General features: G+C 39.0%; 1 protein-coding gene across 1 annotated transcript; it reads right to left on the bottom strand.

Annotated features, from left to right (window-relative positions):
- Positions 1-15206: 15206 nt before the first annotated feature.
- RND1 (Rho family GTPase 1) lies at positions 15207-23096 on the bottom strand. The gene is made up of 5 exons (XM_053704952.1): positions 22887-23096; positions 21393-21480; positions 16561-16670; positions 16314-16448; positions 15207-16061 (listed from the first exon to the last, which is right to left on the bottom strand). The coding sequence occupies exons 1-5, from the start codon at positions 23004-23006 to the stop codon at positions 15816-15818; spliced, it is 699 nt and encodes a 232-aa protein (XP_053560927.1). The 5' UTR covers positions 23007-23096; the 3' UTR covers positions 15207-15815.
- Positions 23097-23967: the final 871 nt, after the last annotated feature.

The following is a 23967-nucleotide window of genomic DNA, read 5'->3' on the forward strand; positions in this document are numbered from 1 at the left end:
AGGCAGGGCACTCAAAAGAAAACAGAATATATTTCTACTATATCAGGAAAAAGGTATATAGGGCAGGAAGAGCCACCAAGGAGGGTAAACACATTAAAACTTAACATTTATTGAGTATATTAAGAATAAATCACTAACAATGAGGTGTAAATAAAACTTAGATTAAAAAAACATAAAGAGAGTGGAGTACTAGCAATCTATGTATATGATGGTACACTCGCAATAAGCAGTGTGGCTTACTAATAACACACAAAATTAAATGTGTTAGCAAAACAGGATAGCATAACCCTAAAGCATTAATGCCAATAAGATAGAGTCAAACAAGGGGGGGGGACTTAGTTCGGTGTACACCATAATATGCTTTCCTATGAGTTTTGATCTCACTATAAGTAACTGCTAACTAGTGTAATACTGGCGCAGTGTTGACCAGACTGAGAGAGTACCCAAGTAAGAATGACTCAGAAATTCAAATAAATGCAATATAATACAATGTAGGGATAATAATCCAAACTATAAATGTGAGCCACAGCAGAGGAACTGATAGTACAATTTAATAGGTAGCTAGTCTCATTGAACGCCTGATGCGCATTTCGCTGCAACTGGCTTTTTCAAAGGCTAACCCTGACTGTGAAAAGCCTTCCTGCTTAAGTCAGACACTCATTAGCCAATCAGGGGCAGCAGAAGGTGCACCCCCCTGAGGAAGTCCAATCGAAGACATCCTCCTCCCATTGGATGGGAATCCGTCACGTGATCGCAACCACGTCAGTAGGTAATGTTGACAGATTGTCAACATAGAACAATACTATATATGAGTCAAGAACAACATTTAATGTAGATCATACCAGATCATACGTAATCAGTGATGCAAATGAATAATGTATGGATGCCCTATTGATAAGACCACTGAGTACAATAGATAGTGTAGATACTGAAATGACGCCAACATTTTTTTAATCAATGTAATATTTGGGGAAATTATAATGAATCAAGAAGTCATATAAAGCATATTTTTATGAGACTTATTTCATCAAGAACATAAATAGTTAATATATTATATAAGCTCAAATCATAATTGAGATACCGTTCATTAGGTAGCCATAACGGAAGTTAAATTTAAATTACATAGTCCTCTGATTATTGCCAAAAAGGGGAATAGATACTAGTATATTACAAATAGTATGTATTATATAAAGATCGCTAATGACCAATATAAGGATAAAGTCAGGTAACATCCATTAATGTCTGATATGCTGGGTCATAGTTCTAATATGTGGATATTAAGATGTTACATACAAGAATGGTGCACATACTATATACAGAGAACAAAGTGAGTTCAGGTAATATCAAGTAAGTGTCTGAAATATTATATCCTCCATAAAGTATAATACAGTGTATAAACTCAAGTCAGAATTAAAGGGACAGTCTAGGCCAAAATAAACTTTCATGATTCAGATAGAGCATGTAATTTTAAACAATTTTCCAATTTACTTTTATCACCAATTTTGCTTTGTTCTCTTGGTATTCTTAGTTGAAAGCTTAACCTAGGAGGATCATATGCTAATTTCTTAGACCTTGAAGCCCACCTCTTTTCAGATTGCATTTTAACAGGTTCTCACCACTAGAGGGTGTTAGTTCACGTATTTCATATAGATAACACTGTGCTCGTGCACGTGAAGTTATCTGGGAGCAGGCACTGATTGGCTAGACTGCAAGTCTGTCAAAAGAACTGAAAAAAGGGGCAGTTTGCAGAGGCTTAGATACAAGAAAATCACAGAGGTTAAAAGTATATTATTATAACTGTGTTGGTTATGCAAAAATGGGTAATAAAGGGATTATCTATCTTTTAAAATAATAAAAATTCTGGTGTAGACTGTCCCTTTAATATTCATTTCATAAAGACAGTCATAACAGGGATTATGTTTATTTAGGGAAACCTCTAACTATTGTAAAAACAGGGAGATAAGTACTCAGATGTTATATAAAAAGGAGAGGAGGGAACGACAAGCATATTTGATACTATATAGATATCACAAATAGAGTAAGGTAATACTTATATCTCTAAGTAGGCTTAATCTCAGATATATGGAAGATGGCAAATTACGAAACCTGTTTATAAACAGCGTATAATTTGGATTAAGATAAAAAATAAGGTATTAGCTGATTGACGATATAGAGTATAGTTACAATATTTAAATAAAGAGAGATGGGTTGAAATAAATTCTACACATTGATGGTTAGTGTAGTACATTTTATAAATAAGAGCCAAATCCGTTCTGTTCATTGAGTCTATTGGGAGTTAGGGTGTTTAACCAAAAAATCCATCTGCATTCAGCTTGTAAAAGCATATTTTAAATATTGCCACCCCTAATGCCTGTTTTAATTACCTGTAGGGCACATACCTTTAGATCTGGTTTGGTGCCATGTTTATTAAGATAATGTCTGGCAACGGGAGTGAGGTTTTTATCTTTCTTTTTATTAATTTCACAATTTTTTATACTGTTAATATGTTCTCCAAGTCTAACACGTAATTTCTGTGTCGTTATGTCTATATATCTTTTGCGACAAACACAGAGGAGGCAATATACTACATTTTTTTGTCCTACAATTAGCAAATCCCAGCATTCTTTTGGTGTTACCAGTTAAGGTTTTATATTCTTTTTCATTGTGGATATATTTGCAGAAACTGCATGATCCGCATGTGTAAGTTCCACAAATGTTCCTATTTGGTTTCTTTCTTGTGAAGTGGCTTCTCACCAGTTTATTACCAATTGTAGATGCTCTTCTCCAGCTGGTTTTAATTTTGTCTCCGATATATTGTGATAAATCTTTATCAGTTTTAAGTATTTGGCAGTGACTATCTAATATGTTACATATAGTTATAGAAGAAGCGCAGGGAACTACATGTGAGGGCGGCAAAATTTGGGGCACTTGAGGAGAAAGCTGCGGCATAAGCTCAGCATTAGACTCTTGAACAGCATCTTCCTTAGAAAATGATGGTTCCACAAAAAGTCTATCCATATAACTTAAAGTCCTTTCAATACATGAGGGACAGAAGGGATTGGTGGTTCCACAATGGTATCAAGGCGTAAAGAACAAGTTACAGCTTGCAAAGACTTGTTCCATCTCACAAAAAAAAAAAAAATGTAAGCAATTTTAGAGTTACTAAATTTTAGAGTTACGGTACTGTTTCTTTAAATGTTAAAAGGTAACTTTTTTTTATTTTTAATAGAGTATGTAACTACAAGGAAAAATACCCTACAGATCACTCCACACCTCAGCAGTACCTTGCTGAGGTGCCTACTTATCTGAAGAAAAATTATCCTCACAGCACAGACAGGATCCGTTTCCCAGCACCAGAACACTGCAGTCTCTAATTGACACGCATCTGCTCCAGAGATGTGCAGCTGACACTATTACTAAGCGCTACTTTTAACTAGATGCGCAGCAAAAAAACTGGTAACGAGACTACTTTTTCCAACTAACAGGAAGAGTAGTCGTGAGTATTAGTAAAACGCCGGGAGATAAGAACCACCATAAGTTTAAGCATCCAGCCCCCAGTGCCTGCACTGTAACCGTCTTAAATAAAGCGCCCATATTCCCATGAGTCTTTATTGTCCCCTCAATAATCAAGTGCCTCCGTTTCTGAGCCCTATCCCCCAGATAACAAGTCAGCACTTACCTCCTCAACTGCCCGACAGTAAAGGCAGCTCCCAGGTTTAAGAGGTCCTCTCCCTCCTATGGACCTGTGCAAAAGAAAAAGACTGAGTAAGATCCCTCAGTTTTTCAGATTAGGGCAGCATCAGTATGGGAGGCGCAGTGAGAATTATGTCCCACAAGTTTCCATTGCACTAAAGCCACCACTGCTCTACTGAAGAGACTGATATGGACTATGGCTACACCCTAGGACAAAGCAGCACAATCTTGCACTACTTTAAAAATAATAAACTCTTGATTGAAGAATCTTTTACTAACACCTAACTTTACCACTTCCTTACACTAATGTAGGCAAAGAGAATGACGGGTTGGGAGGTGATATTTAACAGCTTTGCTGTGGTGCTCTTTGCCGCCTCCTGCTGACCAGGAGGTGAATATCCCAATAGTAATTAAGATGATACGTGCACTCGTCGTGTCATTAAAAAGAAAAACTGTTTTGAGAGGTAAATTACTGGAGACGCACATAATATAAATTACATTACAATACTTTTATTACACATGATTGAATATATGGGGAATTAATTACATTTTGAGTTTAAAGACATCCTTTTTATAGTATGGACATGTTATATTATGAGAGAATAAAATATTTGAAATTACTTCATCTATGAATATAAATCCAAAATTATGCAAATATCATGCATTACCCAAGTATTCCACATCAAAATATAATTGTTTTGTCTAAATATTTACTTCATATATTTATGCTTTGTAGTAACCAAAAACAGATTCTACTGGGAGGCTTAAATTTAATTTGCTGTGTGCGTGTGTTGTCCAGATATTCATTTGTCAAACTTATTCCGATAGCCAGGAGTAGTGGCTATTACCGATTTTCGGTGCCATATATATTAGTGTTAAGCAACACACAAAGATCTTTGCAAATCTACATCTTTGTGTGTTGCACTAATATAACCAGCTCCAGAAATAGCTGAATACTTCTACCCGCAGGTATATTGGTTTCACAAATTATCTGAAAAAACAATTTTTTATATATTTTAATTTTTTTTTTACATACAAAGAAATGTATGCTCTTTCTGCAAGGTTGCAAATGAGATTTATAGCCCACGTCTGGCAAAAAATGTATGGTCCGTTAACAGCGGCAACAATACTTTAAATTCCTGGTATTATAGTGTAGAAGGAACACAGGAGTTATGTAAAGGTCACACACAGCAGTTCTTCTGAATTGGATTTGTTATCGTACAGTGAAAGCAGCTTTTATACTTTTAAAGGAATGACATACCTACCTGACCTAATACAAAGTCACATGGCAAAAAATCATTTCAATAATTAACAAATATGCTGCCATGTTCCTTTTCTAGAAAGACCCATCATTGAAAGAAAAAAAAAAGTCCTATTGTTTATGGTATAAAGAATGATAGAAACAGCCATTAAAATGAGCACATTGTGACTTCCGGTGGGCGGGACGACCGAGTAGCAGCAGCGGTAAAGAGCTCCGTATACACACAGCTCTAATAAGTGTCTCCGCTGCTGATATTCCACTCCCCGTGACTTCTTTTCTTGCCGGGCTGTCTATTAGTGCCTTGGCTGATCTCCCACACGCAGGACTTGTCATCCGGTCCTGGTCCCCGGGGGCAAATTTAAAGAAAAAGAAAAAGGGCGCGAACAGACGCCATCACTGCGGGGGTCACAGAGCTGTCTGGTTCCTGATCCCTGCTCAACTATCTTGACACCTCGGCCTTTGGCAGTGCAGCAGAGAGCTCCTCTCCCCTGGGCAACATCAATCCTTCTAGAATTGAATACAGACAGGCACCGCAGGCGGAGGTGAATGGCCCTAGGGCTCAGTACTTTGCTCCCAAGTTTTGTGGGCCTCGGAGCCAGAGGATAATTGTGAGTACGCACATAACACACTGCAGGCTACCTTGTCTCAAACACAAACCACTGAAAATAGGTAAACACTTAGGAGCTAAGGAGATGGGACTGATCTGCTAATTTTGACCACTCTAATAACCCTGCCAACAGCTTGTTTGTTTTTCCTTCTTTGCATCATTGGAGTTAAATGCACACATCACCTGCCTAGAGACTTGCCTCATATATATACCACTGTGTTGGGTGCGACTTAATAGCACTGTATGCCTCTTCCCCCCTTTTGTCCTTTTCCTTGCTAACTTAAAGGGAGGGAGTGAGACAGAGGAATTTGGAGAGATAACGAAGTTTGCATTTGTCCGTTTACCACTTGCTGACGCACATGGCTGTTTTAAATTTATTATAACAACTCATTTATGCAGGCATAAGACAACATCTAGTGGCTTAACCTCACATCCTCTACCTATAACAGTGGACAAATACTACAATCTTACTAAACATCATTGTTTTAGACACAAGGACTTAGACCTTAATCGTATCTCACTTTGTGTGGGCCCTATACCTCGCCCTTCCTAAATTGGGCTTATTGAGACCTCCTGTTGCACACACAGCTTGCCAGCGCTCTATTCTATGAAAGTTGACGAATATTTCCACAGAATTCCCCATTCTGGGACAGACAATATGAGTTGCAGGTCAAAAACACAAGAAAAGCGGCTGAAACAGGTTGCTGAAACCATCATTCATAACTCCCAACAGGAGGGTGAGGGGAGCTCATCAAGTGACCATGCTGCCTTATTGCAAGAGTTGAAGGCTTTTTTCTTACCTAAAATGGACAACCTACAGGCAGGGGTAGACACGCTTACTACTGAAGTGCGTGCCTTTTCTACTCGCTTGAATAATGCGGAGCAAAGAATTTCTGAGGTGGAGGACAGGCAACAGGAATCTGAAGTATCTCTGAAGAATCTTCTGAAGCAAAACCAATACTTACAAGACAAGGTCGAGGACTTAGAGAATCGCAGCAGGCAAAATAATCTGCGCATAGTAGGGGTACCAGAAACGATTAAAGATAAAGACCTGCTGGATTTTACTGCCTCCACCCTCCCCGCACTTCTTGGCATGCCTCAAGATTGCCTGCCCCTTGACATAGAGAGAGCCCACCGCATTGGTCCTGACAGACATCTGGAGAACTCTAAAGAAAGGCCGCGTCAGGTGATTTTCAAGTGTTTAAACTACCAAGACAAGATCACGATACTACGCGCTTATAGAGGTACAAAAGAAGTCAAATATGAGGATCACCGTCTCTTACTTTTTCAAGACTTCTCTGTGGAAGTCACTAGAAGACGCAAAGACTTTGCACCACTCTGCTCCCTCCTTCATGAAAAGGGTCGTCGGTTTGCTCTCCTGTACCCAGCTAAGCTTAGGTTGCAGACGTCTTCTGGGCCTAAGATTTTCCACTCCCCTGCAGCGGTACAGGCCTACTTATCGTCTGAACGAAGACAGGACAATGGCTGAAATATTCTCTAATGATAGTTTGTATTTTGTATCTGTGAAACATAATTCGTGTGTCTTTACATGATGTGTACTTTTCTTTTTCAGGTATTGCTTTTTCTTTTTCCCCTTGTTATTATAGACAAGGGAGATCAAATCCATGCTCTAATACCACATTTTGGCTTAGGTTTCCCAGCCCAAAGTTGTCAGCCTGAACTCTCCTATCTACCTTGGCTGAACCCATTTCCTGGAGAATACCCGGGGTACCCTTTTCTGCACGCTAATTCCCCTTTGGTCCCCCCCTCTAGCTTTGGGCACCTAATAGTTCTGTGTAGCCTGATCAGGGCTTTTCCTCTCTGCCTGGTAGGCATGCTGGTTAACATACCCCAGTTCCTTTTTATTGCTCATTTAGAATTACTATCCCATGTTATAGTTCATTGGAGCCACTGCCACCCTTTGGCTCAGAATCCTAAATGCCCCATACCCTACTTAGGGCATACCCTGCTAATGTCTTTTTATCTTGGTTGTCATGTTCTTCATGCGATATGGTTACTGTTTCATACTAAAATGTTTATGCCAGAAATGTCACTGTACTGCTTACATGTGCCTTTTTTTTGTCTCCCTTTCAGCTTCTATCATGGGGAGTCCCGGGCCCCTCTGGGCTTGCCCTCCGCAGACCACTTCATCAGGACTTCTGACATACTCTTACTACTAACGGCTTATCACAGTGAGTCACCTTGGGTACAATATGGTGCTTGGGGGCTGCTATTCCTTCTTCTTTGCAGGAACACACTACACGCTACCTTCCCCACTCAAGACGACAATAGAGCACACTCTCTTTACAGTCTAACACACGACCACAAGGTAACTCTTTGCCTAATATTAGCATTCTTACACTATCTCTATGGCAGTACCTGTTAGAATAGTTTCTTGGAATGTGGGAGGCATTACATCACCTGCAAAGAGAGGTACTATCTTGCAACATTTAAATTCACTACAGGCTGACATAGCATTGCTTCAGGAGACTAGACTGACGGCAGACGAACACGATAAGCTAAAGAGGCGTTGGGTAGGTCAGGCACTATACTCTCCAACAGAGGGCAGAAAGAGAGGGGTAGCTATTTTGGTTAGGAAGGGTCTCCCAATTTCCTTCTCGCAGGTTGACATTGATCAGAAAGGCAGGTATATTATAGCTCTGTTGCAAATTCATCAATTTACCTACACCATTTGTAATATTTATGGCCCGAACGAGGTTAACCCCAATTTCTGGTCAACTTTACTGGCAAAATTATTAACCTACAATGCCCCGATGATTATGGGAGGGGATTTTAACCTGGCCCAGGCTGTTCCTCTAGATAGATTTAAAGATCCTTCAGTGCTAGGTCACATGACACAACGTGCCCCACATAGTAGAGAGGTAACTCTAATTAGCTCTTTTAAAGAGACACTAGACTTGGTAGATGTCTGGAGAACAAAAAATCCAGAGGAAAGAGACTTTACTTGCCTATCTAAAACACACCATACAATGTCAAGGATAGACTATTTCCTTACCTCTTCAACATTAACACCTCAAGTTCACACCAGTACCATAGCACAGATTACAATCTCGGACCATGCCCCTATCATACTAGTATTGCACCCTACACCAAGGACCCCCCCTAAGAAATCTTGGAGATTCCCCACGTATCTCTATAACAACATAAATTTTCGCAATCACTTAAAGTCCTCATGGGTACACTATACGTCAGACAATAATACACATAAAGATACCCCCGACCTATTCTGGCATGCCTCTAAGGCGGTAATGAGGGGCTGCATCACGGCCTTTACGGCCCAATACAACAAAAACAACAGACGAATTGATGGTGACTTTCTGGCGCAGTTAACCGCGGCGTACAATGACTACCTTTCTGACCCCTCCCTCGCATCTCAAAAAAAGTACTACGAGCTTAAGCAGGCCAGGGACACGTTTTTAACTCAACAACATCTCAAATTTGACATACATAGGCAGGGTAGATATTTTCGCCAGGGTAATAAATCTGGTAAGCTCCTGGCCAAACTAGTTCATTCTTACCGCCCCAAATCCTATATAGCGGCTATAAACTCCCAGTCCAAACTGACTTCAGACAATAAAGACATTATGTCGGAATTTGTTAAGTATTATAAGGAACTATACACTAGCCAGACAATAGACCATGAGGCAAAGTTGAGATTCTGGGGCTCGGTGCAGTTACCCACTATCTCTGAGGAGCAAAAATCGGCCCTTAATGCCCCGATCCATGTACAAGAGATTATCAAAGCCATACGACATAGCAAATTAGGGAAGGCCCCAGGCCCAGACGGGCTGCCATCTGAATATTTCAAGCTTTTGAGTGAGGAAATGGCTCCCACTTTAGCCTCTCTGTTCACAGCATATCTGGAAGGGGCATCACGATTAGATAAGCGTTTCTCAGAAGCGAACATTTGCCTGATTCCTAAACCTGACAGGGACCATACCCAGACCTCATCATACCGCCCAATCTCCCTTCTTAATGGAGATTACAAACTTCTTACAAAGATCCTGGCTGACCGTCTAGCGACGGTCTTGCCGTCTGTCGTACACATGGACCAGACAGGCTTTGTAAAAGGGAGGTCCTCGGTACTTTATATCCGGAAAGTCCTAGCCATCTCTTCACATTATTGGTATAATGCAACATCTCAAACCCCATCCAAATTGCCAGATGCGTGCCTTTTGGCACTTGACGCGGAAAAGGCATTTGATCGGATTGAGTGGGATCATTTGCACACCTCCCTAGAACGATTCGGAATTTCGGGTTGCTTTGCTGACTTCCTCCGTACACTGTATCAGGTCCCTATGGCATCCCTTATAGTTAATGGAGAGCTTTCCCCCTCTTTTACACTTCAAAGGGGAACTAGACAGGGCTGCCCCCTTTCCCCCCTGTTGTTTGATCTGGCCATAGAGCCCCTGGCCTCATACATTAGACAACATTGTGCAGGACTTGATGTGCTTGGACATAAATATCATCTCTCATTATACGCAGATGACCTGCTCCTGTTTGTGGGCGACCCCAGTAACAACCTCCAGCCCCTCCTGGATACCATCAAGATATTCGGGTCCTTTTCGGGGTATAAAATCAATGTTGATAAATCGGAGGTAACCTGGTTGCAGAACCTCGGTGACACCACACTGTCGGGCAGTGGCCTCAGGATCACAGAGGGATCCTTCAAATATCTCGGGATCCTTTTACACATTGATCCCACGAAACTATACCACCTCAACCTCACAGGAGTCATTGCAAACATCAAACAATTATTGTCAGGTTGGACAAGGCTCCCCTTGTCCCTTTCGGGGAGGGTTCAGCTTTTTAAGATGATCGCCCTTCCTAAGCTCCTCTATCCGCTACAGATGCTGCCTCTTCTATTGACACATAAAGATGCTGCCTCTCTCCAGACCTCATTGGGTCGCTTTATCTGGCAAGGGAAAAAGCATAGGATAGGTAAAAAGTATCTATTTATGTCCTCGAGTGAGGGTGGGCTCCGCCTTCCAAACATTATCTGGTACAACTGGTCCACATTGTCTAAGATTGTCTTGGACTGGATGGTAGGGAATACATATTTCACCGTCCCTGAGTTAGAGGGTGGTCTTATTAGGCCTTTACATCTTGCTTTCCTGCCCCACTCACCTCTCAAATCGCTTCCTTTATCCATACAATCTCATATATTATTCAAAGATCCTTTGAGGGCGTGGTCCGGGATTTGTAAGCTATGGGGGACACAACATCTAGTGACTAAATATTTGCCGATTCAGGGCAATCTACAGTTCATCCCTGGTTACACGACTGAAGTGTTTGCTACATGGCACCACCGACATCTTACAAGACTCCACCAACTTTTTAACCCACTCACTTTAGACATCATACCCTTTTCTGAATTGCAAAGCTCACACGATCTCCCAGGGACACATAGGTTTGCGTATTTTCAATGCAGGCATTATCTGTATAAACTCATCTCAGACAAGCTGTTGACTACCGAGCCTTCCAACATTGATAAATTGTGTGCTCTAGCTAAGCAGGGCTCTTATAAGATATCGCACACTTATGACCTATTGCTTAAACACTGTGAAGGGCATACTAGACAGGGACTTGTAACGAAATGGGCAAACAGTAGAGAACTGACGGTGGACTCTGACCTCATTATAGGGAGCCTCGGGAAGGTACATGCTAGTACAATCTCAGCCAATCTAAGGGAGACACATATGAAATTTATCCACCAGTCCTACATCACACCTGGCATTCGAGCTAGATGGGTCTCGGGGGCGGAGAATATCTGCAATAGGTGTAGGTACCCATCCCCAGATTGGATTCACTTATTGTGGGATTGCCCCAAGCTGAGAAGATTTTGGTTTAGAGTTTCTTATTGGTTGACAAAAGTAACAAATCAACAGGTGACCCTTACAGCACAACATGTTATATTTCTGATACCCAAAGACAGAATTTATAAGTTTGACACTTTTCTCACGACTGTCTTGATGCTGGCTAGGATGGTTATCCTGAAGGGGTGGGCTAGCAATAGAGCACCCCCACTCGGGCAGCTGCTTGGCAGAGTACACAACCAAATGTTGACTGAGCAGGCGGATACAAAGGGGGATCCGGAAAAAAAGAGTCAGGAAATTTATCCACAAGTGGGAGGCTTACCTTCTATTTCTTTCACCTAGAGTAAGAGACGGTGTTATATACCCATTTAGAAATAGCCTTTTCATTTTGAATGAGAACCTCCGAGGTAAATGGTGCTTACAGACTGACTGACTTGTCTCGCTTATCTGTGAATACTTGAGGTCTTGACATTTGTACAATTATTGGATCTTGCTGCTTGGTCTGTGGGGGGCGAGTCGGAGGGCCCGGGTAAGTGCTAATGTTATTCTTTGCGAATTGTCTGTTCATATTTCTATTTCTGTTTTTGTCTCTTTTCTTTGTTTTGTCTTATTTTTGGTTGTTCACTTGAAAAAATGAAAATTGTGTGGACGGTTTGATTCCCTGCTTCTGCAGGAGGAAATCTTCCTTTATATCATCAGTAACTATGATGGACTTGGCAAATCTTACAAATGCTTTAGCATTTCTTATTGTTCAACTTGTTATGTATATGGTGAATCATTTTGTCCTCACTATTAATAAATAAAGTTATTAAAAAAAAAAAAAAATGAGCACATTGTAGGCTTCACAAGCTTAAACTTTATCACATATCTCTCCCTAATTGCAGTTTATCTTATCATTTTGGTCAACGTCAAACAATTGAGATTATAAGTAGTTTACTGTCACAAGTCAGCTGTTCTGTAAAAATTGTCACAGTTCCTCCATGTCCTACACACATGGGATGTTTTATTTTAAAACAAAAACGTCAAATAGAGATTATAAGGGGTTTACTGTCCCTTTATAGTCAGTTAGCCAGTCACAAGTCAGCTTTTCTGTAATTGTCAGTTCCTCCATACCCTACGCACCTATGGGATGTTTAAAAAAAATAAAAAATAGTATATATATATATATATATATATATATGGCTTAGTACCTAGTGACAATTTCACGGTTATGTGCATTTGTTCTTAATTTTTTTGTACTCAATAAAAAGTATTTGGATTTTTTTGCTATCCAGTTTTGCTCTATTGCTCTTGCTCAAGTGTTAACTCCGCCAGAAGTTTTTTGCACGGGTCGAGTAGGCTCATATTTACCAGTAGCAAGTAAAAAGTTTGCTTGCATGTGAAATAAAGAAATTTGAATAAACGCCACCACAATTAACGTATTCCCCACAGACTTCAATGGAGTGTGAAATGTGTGTGGGGGGAAAAACACCTAACACCCTACAAGAGCGCAAACCGGACATGAAAATATTAATATTTCACATTCCAATGTTCTTTAAATAACTGTTTGAGAAAGATCTAGTTAAAAATGCATAGAACATAATCCCCCTCTGTGCAGAAAATTGGAATGTGAAATATTTACAGTGTAACATTAAATATGAATATTGCATAAATATGATTACATGTTTTCAGCTACTTAACTGCAAAGGGCCCCAATGCACTTATATGTATACATATTTATGTCTGAAAATACATATGTAAACATAAACACATATTCAGACGTGTGTTTGTATCTATGTTAAAGCTCTTTGCTCGTTTTTTTATTTTCTTCTAACACCTCATATTTTTGAGTCCTTACAACTTTTTTTGTGCAAAATTTATTTTAAATACATTAGATTGTGTTAGGAGTGTAAAATAAATGAAAATAAAGAAGGCACCTCCTAATGCATTAAGTTTGATACAATTTTACACAGAGCAGCACCAAATGTGCTTATTGGAGGTTACTGGGATCTCCCAGGTGCGGTGTCATCTACTCCCTGTTGATCTACTGGTCCTCAATCAGAATTAACGATGTGAGAGTGAAACAGGGTTTAACATTTATTAAGAGGGTATCTGTACTTTTTATGTGCTTTGTGACTTTTTAGTTCTGCGTAACAGTTAACCAGAGCTCTCGTTAATCCTTCTAGCGTAAATCACGACTGCACTTGCATTTCCTTCCAACTTAAATAACAAGCGCTCCTTCAGACATGTGCAAGTAGCTGCGATAAACCCCAATATCATTAGTGTGTCACTCGTAGTATGGCCCTAAACTTATAGGGTGATCAGACCTCATCTTACCACTTTCTATACACAGAAATGCTTCCTTACTGTTGGTCTGTATACCAAAGACCTATAATTAGAACAATTCAAAACAAAGATTTTAGTACATATCACTACCACTGGGAGTATAAAATGTCTTCTGTTGGCTGTCGTTTACAAACTTTTTCTATAGTCAATACTCAAGTATTGAAGTTATTATAGATTAGATAGCCCAAAAAACCCTGATATTTCAATTGACAAATTAAAGTTTACAAATAGCTCCTTTTAACAGGGACACTCAAATCCAACTTTCATGATTCATATAGAGCATGCAATTTTAAACATTCCAATTTTCTTCCATTAACACAATGTGCAGTGATTTGATATTTACACTTCAGTTACTAGCTCCTACTGAGCATGCTCAAGATTTCACAGAATATACATATTTGCATTTGTGATTGGCTAATGCCCGTCACATGATGCAGAAGGAGTGGAAATAGACACAACGGATATTTGAGAGATAGAAAATAAAGAGATTACTTATTTTAAGTTCAGACTAAGCGCCATTCAATAGTCTATTATGCAAATCTACAAATTTACTTGTCCTTTAAAACACTCCAGCAGGTAAAAATGGATAGTTGGGAACAAGTCCAAGGGAGAAAATGTTACAGTACTCTCCTTTTAACATTTGCTTTCCCTCATTCAGCCAAGTTGCCTGGTATCACAGAGCTGGACAGTCTTGTTGTTAGGGACAGCATGATTATTTCCCCTTATTTAAAAAGGAGGCAGTGAGGAGAAAAAAAAAAAAAAAAAAACCCACACGGACTTTGAAAGGTGTACGTTTTTCTGACAAAATGTCAGTTACATTTTCTTTCCCCTTGCATCATGTGACAGCCATTAGCAAATCACAAGATGCATATACAGTGAATTCTTGCACATGCCAAGTAGGAGCTGTATATAAAGAGATTGAGTAATGGACGATAATTGGAAAGTTGTTTACAATCGCATGCTCTGAATAATTTGTTTTTATAAATAAAAAAATATCTGCATCTAAATTTGAAATTAGATTTTAAATTAGACAATTAACCTAAAGCACTAGCTCCCTGGTTTTCAAACCGATCCTCAGACCTCCCCAACAGGCAAGTTTTCAGGACTACCTTGGATGAAAGCAGGTAAAATAACCATGTATGCTAATCAACTGATACTGCGAGTTATGCTTCAGTTCAGATATCCTCAAAATGTGGACCGAGGACAGGTTTGAAAATCAGTGCACTAGCTCAATTGCAATGAGTTTATTAGCTAGAGAATAAAGCAATTGTTCACGTTTTAGAATATATTGCAGTAGCTGAAACATCTTAAAACAGCGCTGTGCTTTGGCTGCATTGTTGAATCAGTGCTGCAAAATGAAAGTGCTAACAGTGTCTATTACATGAAACGCGCAACTAATCCATTCAGGTCCCAGTTTAAGAACAACCTTGGTAAAAAAGGAGCACTTTTTTTTTATAAATAAAATTTCACACAAAGCCAAGGATGTCTGTCATGTGCAAAACAAGGTTTATTAATATCCTAGTTCCCCAAATAGGCTCTTTGAAATAGTTTCTCCCATATATCTTCAAATAAATAAATTCAGTATCACAGATCAAGCACATACAGATTTACAGTGGATTAAAAAATAAATTTAAAGTCCTTGTGACACTGGGAAGACAGTCACTCCTGTGCTTTCACCAGAATCTGCTACCTATACAGTACCATACAGGCATAAGTACCAAGGGTTATTAATACTGTAGTTTCTGGCAAGTTCAGGGAATCAGCCATGGTATGGTAAAAGATTAATACTCCTATTAAAGAGCAGCTTTGTTTTTTTTTCTTCTTGTGGTCACAAAAATTAGTAGTTTTGCCTCCACGTTCCCGGTATATACTCCCTCCATGTGCAAGTTAGTCTTTGTGCAAATCAATAAGTCTTCAGCCCTTCTGTGCAAGCTTTAGCAACAGCTCCATCCGGAAGGGGGCGCTGGACCTACTACTTCCCCAGAACCTTCACCCCCGGGGGCCCAGTCTGCTCTTCCAGTGGTGATTTAGAATGTAGGGGAATGTCCATAGTCTTAAATAAGTGTCCATGTGATGTGTTGGCACAATAACCCTACATCAGACAGCAACTTTTGGCCTTTTCTTTTTTGAAGGTGGAAGAAATTAGCTCAGAACGACTGGGTAGATTTAGCAGTCTCTTGGACAGGCTCCGAGCTGGGCTCCTCCTACCTGGAGGTGAAGGTTTTGTCAGACAAACTGAGGCTGCAGATCGGAATATGCTGTGTACGCTTTTTTCAGATGTGAAAGCTGAACACTCCAGGTAGCTTTCTGCCCCTAGTTGTTTTGCTGCAGCACAACCCTGAAAAATAGAAAAGATTATCGATTAACACCAACCTATATAGTCACAGTAGTGAAATATTATTAAACCTGTCTTGGCAGTCCATGTATAGACTGAGAACTTGTTTGCTAGATTACAGAATTTTTTAGTGCAACGCACACTTGGTATATGCAAACAAATATGAAACACTAGCCACTGGATATAGCAAAACTAGCTTCTGAATCTACAGTATTAAAACACTATCAGCTCAGATTGCTAGTTATACTCACACACCTGTTCATAAGATAGTGGTGCCTGTTTCTGGTTTGAAAGCTCCATAATTGTGCTAAGGTCAGTACGTAGATCTGTCTTGCAGCCAATCAGAAGTATCCTTGTGCTAGGGCAATAGTCTAGGACTTCTGTCTTCCACTAGAAGAAAATGAAATTCAGAAACATGAATAAATATATTGTGTCATAAAAAAGGACTTAGCACAGGGAGATTACCATGCCTGCTCACGTTCAAATATATAAACGGACTTACCTTTTTCAGGGCACTATCCAAGCTCTCTGGTCGACTGACGTCAAAGCAAAGCAACACTGCATCAGAGTCACTGTAGCAAAGGGGACGCACATTATCGTAATATGGCGATCCTATAAACAAAAATGACATTATGGTCAAATAAACTAACTCCAGTTTAAACTTCATTAGGTACAAGGAACATGGCTATTACATTAAAATATTAGCCAATTAAAACGTATTTTAAAAATTCTACAAAAACATTTTAAATTAAGGACAGTCAACTGGCAGCCCAAAGGCCTCATGTAGCCCTCTGAGCTCTCCCTGGGGTGGCAAAGACTAGTGCAGAGGTAAGCATGTGTGCCGTAGTTTGTGGCCCAGGAAATGGTAGAAATAAAGTGTGCTTTGAGTGACCAAAACCCTGCAACCTTACCTAAATTCCCTGTATATTTGCGTGTTTAATAATCATCTTTATATGAGGCACTTAAAGGGACACTGAACCCAAATTTTGTTTTGTTGTTATTTAGATAGAAAGTTGCCTAAAATTGTACACTCTAATTGACTCCTATTATCAATTTCTATTTGTTCTCTTGCTATTTTTATTTGAAAAAGGCATCTAAGCTTTTTTTTGGTTCAGAGTTCTGGACAGCACTTTATTGGGGGAAGAATTTATCCAATCAGCAAGAACAACCCAGGTTCACTAGAAATGGGCCAGCATTAAAAAAAAAAAAAAAAAAAAAAAAATTACAGATTCTTGCAGTGCAAATAAAGATACTAGAGAATAAACATTTGATAATAGGAGTAAATTAGAAAGTTGCTTAAAATGTCATGCAAGTGAAAATATGGGTTCAGTGTTCCTTTAAATTTTCTAAAATATGGACAAGTGGCCCTCATGCGTTAGGAAGTTTGGTTTAGAGATTAACTTTGTAATGGAAAGTCATAATTACAGAAGACAAGACAGACCACCACATGTTTAAGGCAACACTTAACTAAGGTGGCAAAAAAAAAAAAAAAAAAATCAGGAGAGAAAATTTGCAATATAGGTGACAAAGCTAATTGCTTGTGAGATATGTAACTTTGCTATAAAGTTTGTATTAGCTATTCAGACACAGCAGAGCTGGTATTGTATCACTACAGCAATACACTCCCTAAGGAGGCCATTATCTGTCCTGCCCTTTTAGACACAGCAGCCTTTCCATCTTAGCTGGAGACACAGCATCACTTTAATGATAGCTCAAAGAGCTATCCTAGCTGCTCAAGCACATCAGTAACCCACTCAAGTGCCAGCACATAGTAATGTGCCCTGTTTTTTTAAGTTCCAGGAAACCGACAATATGGTCATTCACTCAACCCCATTTTTATGTTGGCATAGAGCCTATTCTGTCTAAGAGCTGCCCGAGGCCTTTACACAGGGGCACACGAGCTGCAGTACAGACCCTCAAGCTCTCTCCAAAACCTCACCCTCCTTTTATGCTTTTCAGCTCAGCAGCTCCGTGCTTAGAATAGCAAATACCCCCACCCTGATGAGGAGAATAGTTTCCATAGCAACAAGACCAGACCAATCACGAAAGGACAGGCAAGGCTGCAGAATTTATCAAGACACTAAATATGAAAAAATTGAACCAAAAAAAAAAAAAAAAAAAAGGGTTTACCTACCTATGAATGCAGGTATTACATAACTAAGATGAGCTTGAACTAGCTGACACATTAGCCATGTAGTACCGGTTAACCCTTTAAAAATGTAGCATTAAAGTATTTTCAATCTTATTCAAAGAAGTCAACATCCAACCAAAGCACGGAGAACAGGTTAAGAAGCTAGCCAAATAGGTTACCTGTGAAAATGTACCTAGATTTAGACAAGTTTTCTTCTTTCTTACAAAAATTCTAAGGGTAGAGTGGCTGACACTGCCCACCTGCTATTCAAGGGCTTTTTGCTGCATAGCTTCCCCAGGGGTTGGCTTCACTGCGTAGCTAGCTTTAAGAGCCTGAGACATTGGCTTTGATTCCTGCCACTGATCTGCAGCAGTGTCTGGGCTGGAGCTGCATAGCAAGTAGCCATCAGAATCACTAAATAGGGTAAACAGCCAGTGTGACAACGCAGCACTACTGACTGTGGGGATAACCAGTAAATAATCCCTGGGGGGTACTGAAGACCAGTGTCTTGATTTCACACATTGATTACAGTCCGCTTGGCCAGAAACTTCTTTAAATTAGATTGTTCTAGTCTTAATGTTTGAATTGCAATGAATACCTTTAGTTTTTTTTTTCTGTTAAATTTGACAGAACTCATGCAATAGGTGGTGTTAAATAGCTATTCCACCCTATTTATGGCCTGAAAGGTCATAAGTCCCACTACTGAAAAGACCAGCAAGGCAACACAGCAGGCAAAACAAGCCAAACAATAGGCCTTTGATTACAGTTTACTCCTACTGGAGCACTAAGTGCATGCATTTGTGCAATTATTGTACAATGATCCTCCACTCCCTCTACTTTAACTGCTTTAAAGTCTAAACATTGTTTGGAAACAAAAGCATCCAACAACCATATTGCTACAATAACGGTTTAAACACAAACCCCTTTACTGATGGGCATGTCTGGACCAGCCCTTTAACTAGTTTATAACTTGCTATCAAAAGCAACATCTGTAAAGCCTAAAAAATACTTAGTGATAATTTAGAATATATAAAAAATAAAAATGGGTATGAGCAAACAATTGCTTTAGGAAGCAAAATGATAACACGGCTGCCGCCATAATGACTTCCCTTTCACAGATCCCACAAGGTGTTAATGCTTACACTTTTATATTTGCAATCTGACCCTCTCAACACCAGCAACAGATGGCAAGCTGAAAAATCACATCTGATAAATGCCATTTGTCCCCAGGAAGTATACCGTTTAATTGAATTAGTCAGATAATAAAAAATTGGTATCACAGATTTCAGATGTAATAACAAAAAGGGTGTTAAAGGGACAGTACACTGTAAAATAGTTTTTATATTAATTCACAATGACTTGTTATACCAGCTGCAGAGTAACATTTATGAGAAATTGCATTTTCGGTTTATTTGTGTATATGAAGTAGCTGGTTTTGTGCTTTTAAACCACAGCCTATTACAATGGGTTGAGTTTCAGGTAATATCAGATCTCATATCATCACTTTGTGTAACCACACGTGCTCCCTTATCTTATATTTGTCTGAAAAATGTAAGCGCAATACATAGGAAAATAATAATTTTATTACATTACTATCCTGCACCACACTGGTGTGTCATTTCTTCTGCTGGCTGTATTTACTCAGGATATTCAATAGCCGAGACTCCAGTATAGGTTGGGAAACCACACGCTAAATCAGCTATTTCAAAAGCCAAAATAGGGGCAAAGGAGCTACAATTTAATACACTCCAGCAGGTAAAATGGATCATTGGGAACAATTTAAACAGGAGAACATTTTTGGAAGAACTGTCCCTTTAAGGGGGGGGGGGGTAGAGCTTAAATTGGGGGTTCACATCTTTACCATGCATGATCATAACAAATAGTTTAAATACATGCTGCAAACCTTTTTAAAGGCAACACAATTCTCTTAACAGCTGGAGAACAAACAAAACTGAAGTTTCTGCTATTGCATTAAACTACTAGTTAACCCATTGCTAAAATAAGAGAAAGCCACTGTTTGCATACAATGCTTCTGCAATTAAATATTTGGCCAAGATTAACCTACCAATATGCAGAACAGAATTTAGTGACACCACAACAATTGCCAGGAGATAAAACCTTTTTTTTTTTAGAAGCACATAAAAAACATCTCCCTTTAAAAGGGATACTGAACCCAAACTCTTTCATGATTCAGATAGTAGTAAATTAGAAAATTGCATCTTCTATTATCATTTTCTTTGTATCTATATTTGAAAAGCAGGAATGTAATCATGGGAGTTGGCCAATTATTGGTTCAGTACTCGGGTAGCGCTAGCTGATTGGGTAAATGTAGCCACCACAGTCAGCAAGCACTATCTAGGGTTCTGAGCCAACTCTTAGTTTTACATTCTTGCCTTTTCAAATAAAGATACAAAGAAAAATTGATAATAGGAGTAAATTAGAAAGTTGCATGTTCTATCTGAATCATGAAAGAAAAAATTGGGTTCAGTATCCCTTCAAGCATACGTCATTTAGAATGCCATGTTACTCTTAAGAGGCCTGTGTGCCCAGTATTGCCATGGATATATTTGCAAATACAGGCAACGTAAACTTATAATGAACTCTACTTCACCAACAAAAGTTTTTGAATGAATGTATCCTTGCTTATCTAAAGTTTTTGTAATCAGTTTACTTCATAATTTTACTGAACTGAGAATACTATATACAATGCCCGTGCCTTGGAATAATATCTAAAGGGACATTCAAATGCAAAAAGAAAAATTTAATTGATATAAGTGTGCTAATTGCAAGCTCAAGTGCTATAAAAAAAATATTTCTAGTTATGTAATGAATGTCTACAAAAATGTTAAACACATGGCTAAAGTCAGATCCAGAGCAGTGATACACTACTGAGACAAAGTTGAGCATGTCAGGCGAGCCAATGAAATTAAGCAAATGTGTTTATCTAGCAATCACCAGCTAGCTTCCAGTTATGCATTGCCTCTCCTGAGCATTTATGTCTTTTCAAGTTTAATTTGTTCTCAGTTTACATTGTTGAAGATAATACCAAGGTAGGTACTGTGCATATATCGGATGCACTATATGGTAGCAGTCTTGCAAAATAATGTTTTGTTCTTTTTGGTATCACCACAACACATCCAACTCTAAAAAAAGAGGTCTTGTTTACAACATATTTGTATTGGCTTTTTTCTGATTGTGCCTACCTGATGTATCCCATAGGCTGAGTTCTACGCGCTGTTCCTCGGTCTCCATGCTGGCTGTGTAGTTTTCAAATACTGTAGGTACATATGTCTGGAAACAAGACACACACACATAGCTGTGACTTAACTGACAACACTGCAGCCAACAGACAATTTAATGCAACAGAATATATTGCTGTGCCACCACAATTACAGTTAACTGCTGGCCAAGACCAGCGCATAATATACACAGGAAACACAGCACAAACATCACTGCAGCCAACGCAAACACACGTGCCTCATTGACACCACTGCAACATAGATGATATTGCCATGCAGGGAAGATGCATCACACAATAAAACAACCCAGACAGGCAGACAAAAGAAAAGACTAGAGAGTCAGTCTGATTATTTCAAGTCATAATCTAAGAAAAGTTATAGATTGTTCACAAATTAAATACAGAGAAGGGTAAAACATTTATGATAAATTGTTTTGGCAGACAAGAATTACGTTTAAATATACTTATCTTAAACACCCCCCCCCCCCACCCATCTACTACCTATAAATCTAGGAGATTTACCTGCAGGGATATTTGACTATTATGGGCAAACAAAGTAATTTTTTACTAAATATGGGGGGGGGGGAAGAGGAAACAAAAAACAATCTATTTTCACTGTATATAAAAACAAATTTAGAAAAAAAAAAAAATGTTTGCCCTTAATAGTCAAATAATAGTCCTGCAGGTATATTTTCTAGAGCCCTATATCTCTATCCTATACATTATGGGAATGCCATCTGCAAGTCCTCTGTTTTATTAGACAACCAAGAAATAGCCCCCATAGCGTATCTATAGTACTAGACAGAAGAGATATAAGAAGCAAAGTAAAAACCACAAGAAGCGTTACTAATCCTGAAAAGGGTTTAAATGTGCAGCAATAAAGACGCGTATCTACTACCAATATATTATCAATGGCATGTAGCGAGTCAGGCATATTGCAGAAATGATTATAGGGCAGAATTAACTATATGTTTGCATACTATGGCATACGTAATCATCTATGCACGCCCCCAAACCATTAGCTACCAGGTCACAGGGGGTTAAAATAGTTTATTTTCTGTTCCCAGTGAAAACAGCGCCAGAGTGCGAATTCTCAAATTCATTATGTAAATAATAAAAATCAATTAGGGTAGTACGTAACAATAACCTACTCCGAATGAGAGATAAATTATATATATAAAAAAAAAAAAAAAAATGTATCTCTCATTCGGGAGTAGGAGATAGATATACTGTATATATATTTTAACCCATTCATTGCCACGTCATAGCAGTATTAACCAAATCACTGCTACGAGGTAGAGATTAGCTGGGGAAGGAGAGGGACTGCTTGATAAGTCACGGCTGAGAGCACAGGAATGTCAGCAATGTGATTAAGGACCTGGGAACCAGCAAAAGCTAAAGTGACCATCTGGGTGACTTCTGGGTCACATGATGTGCGCAGGACCCTGCAGTAACTCACCTCGGGGTAGCAGTCCTTTGCCAGTACTTGCAGCATTGCGGTTTTCCCACAGTGCACATCTCCAACTAAAACCAGTTTGCATCTGACCACAGCGGGTTGGGGATTCCTCCGTTCCTTCATTGTATTAGCACAAAGGTCCACAACTGGAAGTTATAAATGATAACAGAACTGCTGCAAACACCACAAAGAGCTAAAATGCCACTACAGAATCTGAACCCTTCCAACCACTAATATACTTTGCTCACAACCAATCATAAGGTGAGAGCTCCTTAGCCTGCAGCCAATCAGTAGCCGCCCACGTCCCGCCCCTTTTCCCAATACACCCGGGCAATATGTGAGCCTGTTGTACAGTACACGCCCCTCTAGCAATGGAATGAAAAAGTGATCTTTTTATCTTGTGCAATATGCATTGTCATCTGTGCCCCCTGTCTGTCTGGCCGTAAAAGGGGTGTTGATGCAATGCAGGGTTTGCCAGTCTGCCAATAGATCACGTGCGTGATTGATTTAAGGAAAACATCTTCAATTACAGTATAGATTAATGACCGTTTTTCTCTCTCGTATTTCCCAATATTTACAAAACTACCAGATTTACACCTAAAATCGTATCTAAAGTATATTAGCTTGTATAACAATATACAAATTCATTTTAAATACCTTGCGTTTTAAAAAAGGAATTTCACCATTTATTATATCAGAGAGTTTATTGGAATAGTTGCAACACCGTTTATAAAGTAAAAAACAATGAGACGCACTTTCAAGACACCGTAAAGTCTGTGTGTCATATATTTAACGGAAATACAGGCAAACACTAATGAAAGGTAAATAAGAAGTATTTAGATATTTAAAAAGAAAAAATTCTAAAATAAAAACATTTAAAAAATCTGGTTTAAAAATTATTTTTGGAAACAATCATGATTCAAGGGGCAGTCTACTTGATTTTTTTTAGCTATTTTTAAGATTTAATTTTCTTTATAAAATGTTATTTTAAATTACAACCATTATAATCCACCATATTTATGAAGAACACTTCTCTAGGAATATATATGTACTGTATATATTCCCTTTAGCTATTTTGCTGATT

The sequence above is a fragment of the Bombina bombina genome, chromosome 3 (genome assembly GCF_027579735.1).
Source record: "Bombina bombina isolate aBomBom1 chromosome 3, aBomBom1.pri, whole genome shotgun sequence".
NCBI lineage: Eukaryota > Metazoa > Chordata > Amphibia > Anura > Bombinatoridae > Bombina > Bombina bombina.